Raw genomic sequence first — 16,254 nt, 5'->3', positions numbered from 1 at the left:
CTGGGGCAGTCAGGAGAGAGGTTAGCTCAGTAAGAGCCACATAGAGAAAGCTTTAAAAAAAGCCTAGCTTTCCTTTTAGAGAGCTGCAATCCTCCTTACCTGCACCCAGCTTCGGAGAGGGAGTGGAACCCTGGCTGGCACCGGTCACACTTGTCCCCCATCACACCAGGCTTGCAGCTGCACTGGCCATAGCTGTCGCACTGCGTGCTGAGGGAGCCTGTGGGGACAGCAGGGACAGGCACCTCAGCACACACATATGGCTCCATCAGCTACTCAAACTTTACAAATCAGCCAAGAAATAAGGAAGCAGAAAGCAGGAAGCACAGCCTCAAGTCAATGAGTGACAGCTTACCTAAAGACTGCCTCTAGTTCACAGAAATTCTTCCCCTGGCAGCTCTAGACAGATGAACTGTTATCTAGTCTTCCCAAACTATACTGAGCCTTTTACTCCTACAAACCAAGCTTTTTATATATAAAATATAATTTTAACTTCAAATTGCCTTTTTCTGCTTCATCCTCAGTGCTACATTTGCATGCCTCCAATTCCACATCTGTTTTACTCTGCAATATGTAATTTCTAAGATTTTATTCCCTGAATCCCTTCTGCTACCCCTAATCAGTATCTCTGCTTTCCCTGGCCTCTCCCTTTCACACTCCAATTTCCTTCCTTGATTCCTAAGTTGCATTTAAAGACTAAACTGCCTCTTTGGAACAAGGCTGCACATGCCACTATGAATCCTAGTAAACTCATAAGCAAACCCCTCATTTTTGGAAGGATGTCTTCCTCAGTACTGCTCCATTCAAGTGGTCTTGCACAAAAAACAGCAGCAGGGTTCTTTAATCCATAGTGGACAAAATGCTTTCTCCCAAGCATCCATGTAGCTACCAGCCTCAGAGCTGTCAGCACTGTAAGAGTTAACTAGCAGGACAAAAATATTTTAATATACAGAAATAGTTGCTTGTTTCCACTTCAATCCACACCAGAAGATTACAGCAAAGTGAAGAGTTATAAGATGATTAGGCTGGACGGGACAGAAGAACTCACAAAACCTTTACCATATACAGCCAAAGTTCAAATCCCCTTTGCAGTCCCACTTAGGATTATTTAGGAAAAAAGAGTACTTGACAAAAAATACCAATCCAAACATATCCAGGAGATTCAAAAACACCCTGGGTGTCAGTGCGTCATTGCATACAAGCTAATGGCTAAGCTATAAAGGCCTTTGGAAGCTGTCCTTAAAGACCTGAGAAGTCACTTCCCTGCATCCTTTCAACCATCTCAGCTCACACCAACCCATATCCCTCTTAAAATAGGGTCTAACAAAAGGATCCAGGAAAGCAGTCAGAAGAAGAAAGGGCCTTTATTGGTCAAAAATTTCACAACTGAATGACTCCTTGACAAAATTAGATAGGAGATGCACCCTGGCAGACCTCTCCCTGGCTGCTTTTAGGGCTTGCTACAAGCAAGGACTTATGCCAGCTACTCTTTTGAAACCTCACATCATATCTTACTATGTGTTACCCTTTTCCTTCCTTCCACCTTACTTGCTGTGGGCTGGTGTAGTTATAGGATCACTCCTTACAGGTTAAGTGGTTCTCTACATGACAAAAGATTTATTCTCCTGCCAGAATTACCCCGTCCCTGTTTATTTATAAAAAGTTTAATTACATATTTTGAGTTTACTTTGTTTTATCTCACCCCACCCCCTTTTGTGTTTAATGTTTCACTGGTTTGTATTTATAGTGCTTGGATACTCAGTAGGAGAAAATGATGCAGCAGCTAAAGTTCACTACAATTTCTCAGCATGAACAACTTCCAGAAATACCCACTCACATCATCATGGTTATTAAGAATTTAAATGAGTTCTTTAGTACTGGGAGCATCCAGGGTAACACATACACAGTGGAAAAAAAATCTATTTCAGAATACATTCAAAGGACTAAATGCTGCAGAGGTGACCCATCTGCCCCTGCCACACTAACTCCATTTAGATCCAAGGATAACTTAAACCAAAATACAACCCAATAAACATTTCCTACATAGAAAAAAAAAAAAGAAAAGAAATCCAAACAACCCCTCCCTCTTTCTACCCCGGAGTTTGCAATGAGCTGCATGACCGACAGAAAGAAGAGGTGGGTTTGGTGCGTGGAAGCTTGCAGGCAGCCGTGCTGTCAGCAGCACTCACCGACGGGGTTGCAGCTGCAGGGCAGACAGCCCTGGTCGCTGGCCAGGCGGTAGAAGCTGTCCCGGCAGCGCTCGCAGCGGGGCCCGTCGGTGTTGCCGGCACAGGCCGTGCAGTGGCCGCCGTGGCCCGTGGCGCGGTACAGCTCGGGGTCGAAGTAGCACTCCTGGGACCGCCCGTTGCAGTCGCACGCTGCAAAGACACGGCACTGTCAGTGACCAGCCCGTCCCCAGAGCACAAAACTCACCCGCACAGTTCAGCTCTGTGAGTTGGGGTAGGAGCTTTTAACCACTCCGAGACCTGAAACAAACTTGAGACCATTCTCATCAACGCCCGAAAGAAAACTAGAATTTTCTACCCCACTTCTTTCGACATCAGGCTGCCACTTGCAGCCAAAATGTTGTCCTCCCACACAGCACCACCGATCCCTGTCATCCAAACAAGCATGAAAAGGTAACATGAGGCTACTCCATGCTGTAATGAGAGTTTCTCCCCTGGATTGCAAATCCCTAGACAGCAGAACATCCCAATTTCACCAGCCCACTGAGGGAAGCCACAGACAGCTGGGACCTATCTAGACACACAGAGGTCAGACAGGAAGAAAACTTTTCTGTCTGAAAAAGCTTCCCCATAAAGTAAACTACCAGGAGCTATGGTCTGGGACAAAACACCAAGCAAACTGGTGTTCTGCGACAGAGCCCTGCATTTGCAGTCCAGAAATTAGATTAAATAATCAACAAGTATCTGTAAAAACCAATAACCTAAACACAAAAATCAGCTGATGCTAAATGAGGAGCTTTTGAAAAGCCAATTATACTCCAGCATAGTAAACTGAATTTTTTTCCCATGGGTCTCATAAAGTACAAGCCTGTACATTTCTGCAGGCCACCTCTTTCTTTAGGAAAGATGGGTGGCTCCCATCCTTCTCCAGAAAGGAGATGCCCATTCCTACGGATCTATTAGAAAGCTCCCACAAGGTAGAAGTGGAATGACCAGCAGTCCCTCGAACTTTGCTTAGTGCTGGCTAACTGTGACTGAGACAAGTTAACAGAAGGCAGGGCCAGGCTGTGGCTCCAGCAGAGGCAGGGCCCTGCCCCAGCCAGGCCGTCCCCGGGTGCAGCCGCACTCACGCAGGCACTCGTTGGCGCTCTCCGCCGTCGCTCTCCTCCACGGGCGGTCGTTGAAGAAGGGAAGGCACTTTTCACAGTCAACCCCGAAGGTGTTGTGCTTGCAGTTGCAGACCAGCTTCCCAAGCTCATTCTTCACACACTCGCTCGCGTGCCCGTTGCATTTGCACCTGGTTCAGGAGAGGTAAGGAACAGCTATTAAAACTCCAGGGCTCCAGGTCATTTGCAAAGCAACACCAAAAAACAGGGCCCACATCTCAAAATCTGAGATGAGAGAAATTTGAAGGTAAATGATTAAAACAAAATTGAGACCAAAACTGCTGTCATTCAGCTTGGAGAAAAGGGAGCTTCATGGATATCTTATGGAGACCTTCTAATACCTAAAAGGGGTTTATGGGACAGAGAGAAACTTTTTATCAGGGCCTGTAGTGATGGGACAAGGGATAGTAATTTAAAACATCTTTAAAATTTTAATTTAGATTGGACATAAGGAATCAATGAGGGTGGTGGAACACTGGCACAGGTTGACCAAGGAAGCTGTGGCTGCCCCATCCCAGAAGTGTCCAAGGCCAGGCTGGCCAGGGCTTGGAGCAACCTGGGATAGTGGAAGGTGTCCCTGCCCACGACGGGGGCTGGATGATCTCTGAAGGTCCCTTCCAAACCAAAAAATTCTATGAAACAAAGAGGTACAGCCTGCTCTAGGTAGGCATTTGAAAAGGAAGACAGTTAACTAACTCCTTTGCAGTCTTCAGACTAACCTGAGTAGGAGAAGCAAAGATTTAGCTGGCTTTATGTTAGTAAACTTTCCACAACTTCTCTCCAGTGAGAGCCCAGAACACAGTATGTTCACTGGGTGTGGGGTACTGTGGTATCAGTAGGAAATTAAATAGCACAAAGGTGACTAATACAGAAGCCCAGGGACCTCCAGACTGGTAGTGCAGCCAATACAAATCCACGTGTGGCCAAATCCCTGTCTCAGGACCCCCACGTGCAAGCAGGCCAAAACCCTGCAGTGGTCACATCTCTGTTTATTTTATCATCAACTACCTAAGGTTAAAACATTCTATAATACATTTTGGCAAAAGGAATGGACAACCACAACCATGTTGTACCATGTTCCAGACCTCCAAAGGATATAGCTTCTTCAATACATGTGAAGTAGAGACACAGAGATTTTCTACTTACTGTTATTCGAGAGTACAGACACAGGAGAGAATAATTTAAAAACACATTGAAAAAACCATACAAATCACACAGCAGAAAAAAAACTTTGTTATTTTGTTTTTCATTTGAGTTAATTCTTTTTACCATTTACCTTCTCAAGTCACTTATTATTTCATCGAATCAAGGAAAAAAAATTGATCTCTGCCAGCCCTGAAGTTATAGCCACAAAAGCTTATACACGATATTTGCAAATTATGCACAATTCATTCTAATGCATTCTTGATTTAGGACAGTCTGTAAAGACCAGAGCCTATTTGTATGATGTGAATACAATCAGTATCTTTAAAGCAGTCTAGTAAAACTAAACAAAAACTTTAGTAAGCACAGAGTTTTATTGTCTACTCACCTACCACCCACAGCAAAATCAGAAATTGCATAGTAGTAAGACTTGAGAACTTTTGGGTCATTGAAAACTTCATCTCCAAATGTGTTCAGACGGTTGAGGGTCACTCTAATATCTGTAGCTGTCACCCATTCCTAGAGCAGAAAGAAATCCCATCAGATGAAACATCCTTTCCCTTGAGAAAGTACCAGTCATTAGCAGTTCAATTAACAAAGTCATTCCTCAGCAGCTGCCTCCTTCTTCATTATTTTCCCCTCTGCACCTCGGGAGCTCACACACTCCTGCCCCAGAAGCCTTATGCCACATCCTCTTAGTTGAAATGGGTTTTCCTGACCCCTTCTCCTCTCTGGAGACCCTTTCCAATGCCTCTTCACACCCTGACTGCTTTTAGCTGGGAAGCACTGAATAACCTCTCCAGCAAAAAGTGCAGGGCAGGCAATTATGCCAGCTTGCTAATCGTACTTGTCTGTCTGGCTGTAGTTTTCCTGCAAAGCTATGCAGCACCAATGGGAAAATCTTTAGGGTACATTTGTCTGCAGGCATATTGCACTAGACTAAAAGACACAGACAGACAAATGAGTGAGGCTGGGGAGGCAGACGAAGACAGACAGATCTGACTTGTAACACAAGAGTTTTTCATAATATTTACACAGTGTCTGTAACACACTTCCCTGGCCTCATGCAGCAGTAGCCAGCACAAACAGCCTGTTGCCAAATTTCATATCACATTCTGCCAGCCACTGACATTGGCACCTCCTTGGTTTTATTATACCCTTTACAAAGCTGTTTTCCTTCAAACACCATAAAAAAGAACACAAAGAAACATTCCTGTATGTACAACAGTGCAGCACCTGTGTCACTGCTCAGCCAGTAACACAGTATTTATTTACTGAATTATAAACACATGGAAATACCAACCACAATGTACACATTTACTTCAGTTCTAAAAAGCAACACCAGGAGTTGGTATGTATTTTAGGAAACTGGTGGTCAGATCTCTATTCCTTACATAGAGAAGCTTATCAGAAAAATGATACAACTGCTAACTTGAAATCTCCTTATTCACCTTAATGATAAGACATGGTTTTCTGCAAGGGTTGGCTACACCAATGAGGTGGCCAAACTGGTTTTTTTCCATTTCAGAAAGTCTTTGTCCTTTCCCATTAATCTTATTTTTTAATTTCACTTTAGTTTGCAGAAGCAACTCCACTAGGTTCTGCTCTCCTGCCTGGGAATTGGAAACAGGCAGGCCCTGAGCCTGCTGGGTACCTGTCTCAGACAACTCCTGCTACTCTAAGAGCAAAGGGAAGTGATGGTAAATCACAGCTCTGAAAGGAAGACAACGAGCCCCAGTGAAGCAAACCCCACAGCTTTAGCTCCTTGTTGCAATAGAAACTGCAGAAGTCATCAAGCAGAACACAAAACTGGCAAGTAAATCAGACAAACTGGTGCTCTAGCATGCTCCTGACCACTGCCCAACCACTCCTGTGAATGCAAAAGAAACATTCAAGAATGTTCAACAACAAAAAACCCCTGCCAAAACCCCTTGCCAAGCCATCTGTAAGAGGAAAACCAAGGATAAAATCAAACTTCTCTGCTTCAACACACTTGTAAGAGTAGATGGTAGGGATTCCTGTAATGCTTTATGTATTTAGAAGAATCTTAAATTTCTTACTTTTTTTCTGCTTGAAATATACATGCAGATGCCTCAAATATTAACTGGACCGAGACTTTACCTTCCTCTGTCCTTGTATCAACAGCAGAATGTCCACAGCTGCTTTCTACGCTGGCAGAGATTTACATTCATCCTTTGAACGTAATGATCCCCAGTGACATATCACCCTTAAAGCCAGTGGGTTTGCTTTTTTGTACCATAAACTTACTATCAACAGACTCAAGAGTTCAACTCTTCCTTCAAAAGCACCTCTGTGGATTGTCCATCCCAACTCAGCTGTGCAAGGGCCTTTCACTACGAGTAAGGGCGGTAGTGCAGCCCAGTGAGCACAAAGCCACCATGCAGAGTGACCCAACAGGAAGACTCAACTCAGACCACCTGACCGACATAGTCCTGCTCACACACCTGCAGCACAGGGCTGTTGTCAAAGTTGTAGGCACTGGGCCGCCCCTCCAGCGTTGAGAAGGCCACGTTGCCTCCGGTGAGAGGGGAGATGTCGCTGAACTCATCGGTGCAGAGCGCCTGCTGCTCGTCCTCGCCGGTGCGGATGAAGCCGCGGTTGATTTTGTGGTAGGTGCTCTCACAGGACCCACTGTAGTACTGGTAGGGCACCCAAGGGCCGTCCTCCTTCGTGCGCTTGTAGATGGCAAAGCTCTCGGGCCGGCTCGTGTGGAACTTGAGGCGCACGTACGTGATGTCAAAGGCTTTTCCTGTGGGGGAGAGGAGACATGAGAAAGACTCAAAACTGAGGAAGAATGGAAAGAGCTGCACTGCATATCTCCCTCTGGAGAAACATCTCCCAGCACTATCCAGAAGGATGAGCATGTCCAGCAACACCAGAAGTATCTCTTCCAGGCCAGTATAGTATCTCCAAGCAAAGACAAGGTGAAGGATCTGAAAGCAGAAGCTGAGTGCAGGCTGAATACATAAAGAGACCTGTAAGCTTCTGTGCAACCAAACACATTTCAGAAGCTGCAATTCTCTTCCACATACATCCCTAACAGATGACAGACTACATCAGAACCATGAGTAGTTTGTGTGTATTTAAGGCCAGGCCCAAGTTAATAATGACATTTGATTATATTTCTCCCAAACATATGCATGGGAGAAACAGTATTAACCAGAGAAGAACAAGTCACACTGTAGAGCCTGGTTTGTACCTCTGCTTCTTCCCTACATAGACAATACCTCAATCCCATTTTACAGCTCACAAAGCTTTTCCTGCAGCATTGAACCTACTGACTACAGCCCTCTTCTACTCATTCCTTGGGAAAAACAAAATGAGGTTTAAGTTTCCCACACCATTTGACTAAAATCACCAAGGCATTTTACAGATCAGAGTGCAATAATTTCCAAGCTACCCATGTTCTCCATCGCCTAGCATGAAAGAAAATCCACCTCCTTGCCCTCTGTTGTATAAATTATATCCTCCTAACTGGTCTGTGGCAGATAGCACATCATCCTCCCTCATTAATCTTCTCCAGTGACTTGAGCATCTACTCCCAGACACATAAACCAACTGCCCAGGGTAGTCACATCCCTGAGAGAACCCATTAGGAGAAAAGGACCACAACACTCTTCAGCCACCTTCGTCTGCTTTCCACACAGGCCAAGGGTTCCCAGGAGCAGGCATACAGCTGTATACCAGCTGTTCTTGCTCCACTTCAGCAAGCAGACTGTGTACAATTAGGACATCCTGGAGCATGTAGGGAGTTTGCTAAAACAACGTTGAATTTGTTTGGAATAAAACCTCGGGTGTTTAGTCCCCGCCATGCTTTTTTATGCTCCCACCACTTCCAAGAAAAACAGTGCTCTAAGCAGAACTTGCAGCCGTCACCGGTTCTTTTGTTGATCCAAAAAAAAAGCTACTAGAAGAGTTTCAGTTGATTGAGAAACAGGTTTTTTCAACCTGCAAAAGTCACACAGATTTAACCTCAACTTATAAAATGAATGAATTGTACCATGTTAAATTTTAACAGGAGACTTGGCACTTGTTGAAGTGTTCAGCTCCTTCACACGTGAGAGCAGACCAGAGGCACCATGCACCAAGAACAGAGTGTCCTCAAAGAACACACGCACACACCGACAGCCGTGAGTTAGGTCACGAACCACGGAGCTGCCCTGAAGGCCCCCCAGTGATTAGGCCAGGGGCCAGCCCGCATTAGGCACGCTGCACCCAAAGCCTGTATGGCACAAGGGAGGAGCCAAAGTAGCAGGAGAAGCACAGCAAAGGGTCCAGAAACCAACATACCTGAAAAAAATAAAGTAAAAACCAACATATACAGCACCTGAAAAATTATATCCTCCAATGTGTTAGCCTGGCACATCCTGGTTTTTGGTAACAGGGGGGCCCACAGGGGAAGCTTCTATGAGAAGTTGCTAGAAGCCTCCACTGTGTCCAACAGAGAGCCAATCTCTGGAGATGGACATGCTGCTGGCCCCATCAGAGTGGTTGGTAATGCCTCTGTGATGATGTATTTAAGAAGAAAATCAAAACCGCACATGCACTATTTGTTTTTCCAGGGCTGGTGAAGCACTGCTGCTGAGGGCCAACCCTGGCATGGCGTGTGGCAATGCACTGCGGCTGCCCCCGCCATCCTTTGGGCAACCTGCAGCGAGCCCTGCCCGCCTGGCCGCCCCGCCAGCCGTGCTGCGGCAGAAGGGCAGGCAGGGGTGGCAGCTGCTCCTGCCGGCGCCCCGCATCAACAGAGGCCTCAAACAGCACCAGCGCCACGGCGGCCGCTGCCCACACGGCCGGGCTGCTCAGCCGGCAGGGGAAGCGTGAGGAGCAATTTCCCCAACATGGAGCCTGGAGGAGATCGACTTCTCGGCACTGCGGGATCTCACAGGAATCTTTGAATCAGTGGAACTTGTTGGCAGTGGTACCTACAAGCAGCAGTTTTTGTTCTACTCAGAGAAGAGGAGGAAGTGAGGACACGTGAGGGAAAACAACATGGTCACAGCAAGGTAGGTGGAAAAGAAAGAGAAAAGGCTTCAAGCATCAGGTCTGAGATTCCTCTGCAGGCCATGGTGAGGACTGTGGTGAAACAAACTGTCCCCTTGGAATGCCTGAAGTCCACAGGGGATGCAGAGATCCACTCACAGCCCATGGGAAAGTGGAGCGGGTGGGTGTTAGAGAAGCTGTGTTCCAGTGGGAGACCAGACTAGAGAGAGAGAGGGCCCTGCTTCCAGAGAGAGAGAGAGAGAGAGAGAGAGAGAGCCCTTGCTTGCAAACCAGAGCAGCCTTCCCTTAAAAGACTGCATCCCTTGAACAAGTGACCCACACCACATCAGTTTTGGGATGACTGTTTGCCCATAGGAGGGACCCCATGGCATAGCAGAGAAAAGGCTCCTCTCCCTGAGTGAGGAGGAAAAGATCTTGAATTACAGACTAAAACCTCCATGCTCTGTCTTCCTGAACTGTCAGTGGGAAAGAGGGAGGGGCTGGGGGAAAACAGGTATTTTAAAGGCTTATTTTATTTCTCACCATCCTCCTCTGACTGTTAATAATACATTTATTTTATGACTTTAAAATTGAACCTATATTGCCCTAAAGTGTTTTGTCTCAGTCCTAATCTCAACTCATGAGCCCTTTGTTATTTTTTCCCCCTCTCCTCTGCTAAGATGTAACAAAAGTAAGCAAATTTTGTGGATATCTGGCATTTGGCCAGTGTCAAACCATGACACCCAAGAACAGAAAAGGACCAATCTGGTGTTTAAACTACCCACCAAATAGTATTGTCTGTGTGCGACATGCAGGACAGATGGGACATCATAGAGATACAAGCCCCCTGATACTTCCTACAAAATACCCTTTCCTATTTATATCACGTGTGCATGGATCATGTATTATGGATGATCTAAGCACAAGACTGGAAGCCAGACATTTACAATTGTGGCTCTTCCTTGGTACCAGCTCACTGTTGGTTTGGGGTTGATTATTTAATGAGATTTTCTTACATACAAAAGACAAATGAGAAGCAAGCACCACCATTAATGTCAAACTGCTTTCTTCCAAAGAATCAACACTCAGCAGTAACTTAGCTTAGGCATTCCCTCCCCTTCCTGCTCAACACAAGAGATGAATCCTGTTCCTGTGTATTTGGAGTGTTTTTCTCATGAATTGCAATAAAGGTAAGAAGCAGGCATCCTGTGTACAGATCAGACCCTCCCAGCTTTCCTGTTTCTCTCACTACATGGGTTCTTCTCTCAAAGAGAGCTCCTCACTGAAGGCAAAATATGCTTGAGGTAGGAACAAAGTGCACACACAGGAACTCAAGACAGACACAAGACAACAGACTGGAGACACACAAACATCTTTTTCAGGTCCATGGTAAACAAACCCAGGATACACTTCACACCTTTTCCAGGTAAAAGGCAAGGGGCCCAGGAAGCAAATACTTCATCCTTCTTCTGAGGAATACCCCAGTGTGTTGACCTGCGACTTGACAGCCTATCCCAGAACTTCACAACATCTTGGATGGAGAGCAACTAAAAAACACAACTACTATCATAGTTTTATTATTAGTAAAAATGTCATCAGCTTAATGAGAGAGCTCACATGGTAAGATAAAACAAAATCTAACACTGAAAGTCAGCCCTGGTAGGATTTCTTTGGGCAACTTTAATGACAAGTGAAACTGGGAAAACATCAGGCAAGAGCAGCCATTCCCTAAGTGAAGAGGGGATAAAAAATAAGCCAGGGACAACAATGAAGATCACTTCATTAAACAGTGTCAGCTGAATTGTCAGGAATACCCAGTTCTTTTGAACTGGGGTGGTTAGTTATCTACTAATACTGCATTCCTCTGGTGTGAAGCAAAACCCCTGTGTTCAGGCTGAATCAAGATGGGGAGGAAATGCTTCAAAAGAATCCTGGGAATGATGAGGGGGCTGAGCATGTGCTTTCACTCACACACACAACTTTCTGCTCTAGTTCAAAGCTCGGGTCACAGGCTGCTTGCCCCAGAAAATAACTACTTTTTTGCCTCCACTATAACTGAATTATGATCCTTGTTTCCTGACAAGGTCTCCTACTGCTTCCTGAAAGGCCCAGCTCAGCTAAAGACACAGCACATGCCAACTGCGCTCTGGGTAGCATGAAAACATTATCCCTGGGAACCCCTTCTGCTAAATGGCAAGGACCCTCCCTTTTTCATGGCAGGCCAAGAAAATACATTGAAACCCCTCCCAAGTGAGCAGCCCACATGAAAAAGACATTTATGGCAGCTGACAGCATAACTCCTTGAGCAGTGCAGTTAATGGCATTAAAGAGGAATGCAGTTAATGCACAGAGAGAGGCTGTGCAGTGCCTTGCTGGGTAAATACAGCAGGAACAATGGAGTTTACCCAAGACCAGCTGACACAGTGTGGAAATGTGCTTCCCCACTGTTCACACTGAACATAAATACTGTGCTTAACAGCCTGGCAGTTTTCTGAGGCTGCAGAGCCTTTTTCTGGCAAAGATAAGCAGCCTAGGTTGTTTTCATGTCTTGCTGGACTGACTAAACATATACAGCTATTATGCTAGGAAATGGTGACAGCAATAGCCAGGTGAAAGGCAGTTTTAAATATTACATTTAGAAGACAAAAAGACATTGTTCTCCTCTTCCTAGAAGCCAGTACTGACTTGGAGCTCAGTTTTGCTTAGAACTGTCTGATAGTGTCAAGTGTCAGGTAGTATTTCCCTGTGTGTACTGAGAAGTGACAGATCCATTTTGCAGGAGGAACTCCAGATGCTGGAATCAGTGACCAGGAGCTTAACGCTTCACAAGTGCATCTTGATGTGTGTTTTAAAGCATCCAGAGCTCAAAATCATGAGCCACACATTTAAAAACTGCATCTTTTCTCAGGCATGGAGCTGTTCACCAACAAGTGACACGGTGACACGATAACCAGCTCCCTCTGACAATTCAGGATCATGAAAAAAAATCTTTAATCACTTTCTCTACTGTAAGCAAGCACACATACAAGCCTTCAAAACAATATTGTAATTACAGATTCAAAGGAAAGAGCAAGTCCTGTGCCTGGAGAGGCAGCAGAAGTGGCACTGAAAATGTTCAGCATTGCTTGATTCAGGGGATACTGCCCCAAACAACCTGCTCACACTGCTGGGACTGGCCAGCTGTCATCAGCAATTACAGCCCTCCCTTAGCTGGGTCATTGCCAAATTCAGTATCCCAAGGTCCACCAGGAAATGTGCCATGCTAAAACCCATATAAGCCAATGCCATTTAGATCTTCAGAAACTCCTCCCTTTTCCCTGAAGTTAGGAATTCGTTCTACACACAAAAGACCTCCTTGTATTCCGGCCCCTCAGAACGGATGGATAATTTACATCAGGAAAACTGTCCCGCCAGCTGGCATGGTGACTACAAGTGCTGAATTGTGAGCAGATGCCCGGGTGAGATAAGCCCAGAGGACACTCAGCCTCCTTCATTATGGATCGGGCCACTGGAATCCCCTGCACACAGGACTGGCACATGGAAAGAATCGATGCTACCTCTCCTGCATACAGCCACTAAGTTTTGCCAAGGAAAAAAATAATCCACCTGAGAAGACTGCCTCGAGCAAAGGACCAAACCTTCGCAGATTTGTTTTCCACAAAATCCACTGGACAGTAATGAAATGGTTAAACTTTGCTGTTTCTCTTTTGGTTGGCTCCTGTTTAAAGGCAGCTTTTCTCACACAGGTACTTGCTGACAACCCATGTCTCAGTAAAGATTAAAAGAATTGAAAACAAACTCAGTAACAAATAGTACTTTTTGAGTGGATTTCCTTTCCATTTTGCAGTGAAGGGCAGAGAGCAATCAGATATAATTGGCATTTCATTTTGCTTTTTTCTTCTGACCTGCTTCCCCATCATTCCCAGGAAGATATGCCAGCTTTCCCAGTTACTAGACTGAAATGTGCTCCATGCCATTCATCCTTATTCCTGCCTCAACGCTGCCCTTCTTGAACCATCAGCTCTCCCAGCACTCAGCCCAATGCTGGACCATGGGCAAAACAGACTGGCTCAGATTCTTCCAGACACACAGACCCCAGAATCTCACACAAACTGTGTGTTCCTAGCAGGAGACAGAAACCTGGATTTCAGCAGACAGAAGCCATCAAGTTCACAAGGTTTTTCTCAAGAACAATCACTGCCTCTTGAGCCAACCAACCACTCCAAATTCTCAGCTACCACAGTATTTTGTTCAGTCTCTCATGCTAGAAACCTTGGCAGAGCCTTCCCTCCTGGATCACAGGGGCAGCAAATGAGAGGGCAGTATTTAAGGAGAATGAGTTATCCCATCTAATGCGAATGGGATGGGATTTTTCAGCATGCACATAGGCAACAAGAACAGAACAGAGTTTATAAGGGGGGGAGGAGAGTGAAGAACACCTGGAGACACTTTTCTTTCAGAATAAAGTATTTTCATTAAACAACAGCCCAACACCTGCAGGACACATGAGTGTTAAGTTATATCACTTGCATCACATTTGCATGAAATAGCCACACTTATTACCAAAATCAAGAAATTTCTGAAGTCCTAGAGCAAATGTCCTTTAACAACTACATCCTAGCTTTCTGAGAAAATTTGTAGAGGAGGAGGAAGATAAGAGCACTGGTATTGCCCAAGCAAATGGAACATCCAGCATCTGAAAAAGGAATTAAAGGATTTCTGAGAAATTCCACTAGGGAAATAACTCCATGCAGAAGCAGAGACAACAGTTCTCACATTCCTAGCTGTGGCCTTTACAGGAACACAAACTAGTAATAATAAATCTTAGGTGTATTTCTTGTCCTCACCTGAAGAGCCTCAAGATTTATGTGCATATATCATTAACAAGAAAGGCCTGAAGGATTTTAACAATGTTTTCTTAAGCCATGCCCCACCAAACCAAAGATTCTGGCATGTGGAGCTCCACCACAGATGGGTGCTGGGGTTTTAAAAAAGCCTGACAGAGACACAAACATGGATTGTTTTTTCTGGGAGCCCGTTCTAAGATGGGGACAGAGGAAGGAAATGTGTTTGGGACACTGGGGGAATGAGCACAGCCTGGAGCACGCTGGAACGAAGGCAAACTCCCACCACCCCATTAGATCATGCATTCTTCCAGCACTCCCAAACAAAGGCACCATTGACTCCTGTGCGTGGGCGGCTCCGGACAGCAAAAGGCTGCCCAGTAAATTATTGCACGATAGTCCAACATTGATAGGTCATCGAGGCTGCTTGTTTTAGTCATGTATCCAAAGGGGGGGGGGGCTTATTTCCCCCTGCTCTGGGCTGAAGGCAGCCTTGTGAAAAATGCATCCTTTTATTTGATCACTTTTAAGTCAGTGTATAAGTCAGAAAACCTTACCATTAATTCAGTACAGCTTGATGTCTTATTTGTACAGCTTTGATGCAAAGATGTTAAGTCCATTTCCCAAAACAGCCAGCTGTGTTTATTCACTGGGGACTGGGAAGATCCCATGTCCAACACAAAAATCCTAACTGCACAGGAAGCCTCAAACTCCTTTTTCAGCACAAATGATAAAAGCTAATTTTTAAAAGGCCCTTTAGGCTTGGCAAGCACAGCAGATCACAGATGATCAAGGATGCCATGGGCTTTTATTGGGGAGGGCTCCATCTCATTCACGTATCAGGACTGCAAAGCTATTTCCTGCCACCAGTACCAGCACCAAAACAAGCCAGATTTGTGTGATTGTAGGATGGGATCCTTGGAAAGTTCATTTGCTTGTATCAAAGGTCCAGAAGCCCCTCTACAAGCCAGAGCAGCGGCAGGCCAGAGAAGATGCACCAAAAATCTTCAAATTGAATTGGACACTTTCCATCCTTGATCCTCAGCAACACAGAAAGGCATTTCTCATGAATGTTTCTTGTGTAAGACCACATCTCCACAGGAATCACAAGAAAGCAACAAGTCTTACCCACTTTCCAATTATTCTCATAGTCTTCAACTTAATGAGCAAATCCCATTTCAATAATTTCCCCTCAGAACTTTTAATTTGACAGTAGGAGGTGTTGGAGGGAGCATTCCTGATGTTCAGATCCAACTGTACCTTTTCACAGAGATGAAAATGGAGATGTGGGGATGGAAAAATAGCTGAGAAAAAAGAGACTAAAAACTACTTTCACACTCCAAAAGTTTAAATAGCTACAGAAAACTGAGGTCACAGCTTCTTTAAATATGGTATTTGGCCAATTGGCAAAAACATGATTTCCTATTAAAAGAAAAAAGTCTACTGGACTGTAGTGCAGTACCTTGCAAGAAATGTAGTATCAGATAATCTGGTGAGAATTGTGAAACCATATCTTTAAAGGACAACTAGATTTTACTGACTTCTGAGGGGGAAAAAATGAAATAAAAAGCATTTTGTGAATGTTGTTAGTGCAGGAATGTCAGCAGGTTTTCCTAATGCCTGTTTTCCTTCTGTATACCCTCCCAGGAGCCTCACCTTTCTGCAGCTCAATGTCCTCCCCCTGCTCTTTCAACCAGCACACCTTAAGTCAAAGCTTCAGTTTCAGAAGTTCAACAAACCCAGATGATCAGAGCCAAAGGTGTCCTGACCAAAGGCAGCATAAAAATTATTCTGCATGGTGCCCATACATGTAGGTGAGTGAGATGCTCTCTGCTCCAGGCCCAGCACTCCTGAAGGTGGGTACACCAGCTCCCACGGGAGCACTGCTGCTCCACCCGGTTCAATGGCTCCATC

General features: G+C 45.1%; 1 protein-coding gene across 1 annotated transcript in view; it reads right to left on the bottom strand.

Annotated features, from left to right (window-relative positions):
* Window positions 1-16,254, bottom strand: part of LAMC1 (laminin subunit gamma 1) — a 66,362-nt gene that overhangs the window by 17,098 nt on the left and 33,010 nt on the right. The window contains exons 2-6 of the mRNA XM_032749673.3: window positions 6,958-7,262; window positions 4,881-5,011; window positions 3,314-3,480; window positions 2,187-2,375; window positions 100-217 (exon numbers count right to left, since the gene is read on the bottom strand). Of these exons, the coding sequence (XP_032605564.3) occupies window positions 100-217; window positions 2,187-2,375; window positions 3,314-3,480; window positions 4,881-5,011; window positions 6,958-7,262 (910 nt within the window). The remainder of the gene's footprint in view (window positions 1-99; window positions 218-2,186; window positions 2,376-3,313; window positions 3,481-4,880; window positions 5,012-6,957; window positions 7,263-16,254) is intronic.

Source organism: Taeniopygia guttata, chromosome 8 (assembly GCF_048771995.1).
Source record: "Taeniopygia guttata chromosome 8, bTaeGut7.mat, whole genome shotgun sequence".
Taxonomy (NCBI): Eukaryota; Metazoa; Chordata; class Aves; order Passeriformes; family Estrildidae; genus Taeniopygia; species Taeniopygia guttata.
The sequence above is the reverse complement of the archived record's forward strand: the minus strand, read 5'-3'. Positions and strand labels throughout refer to the sequence as shown.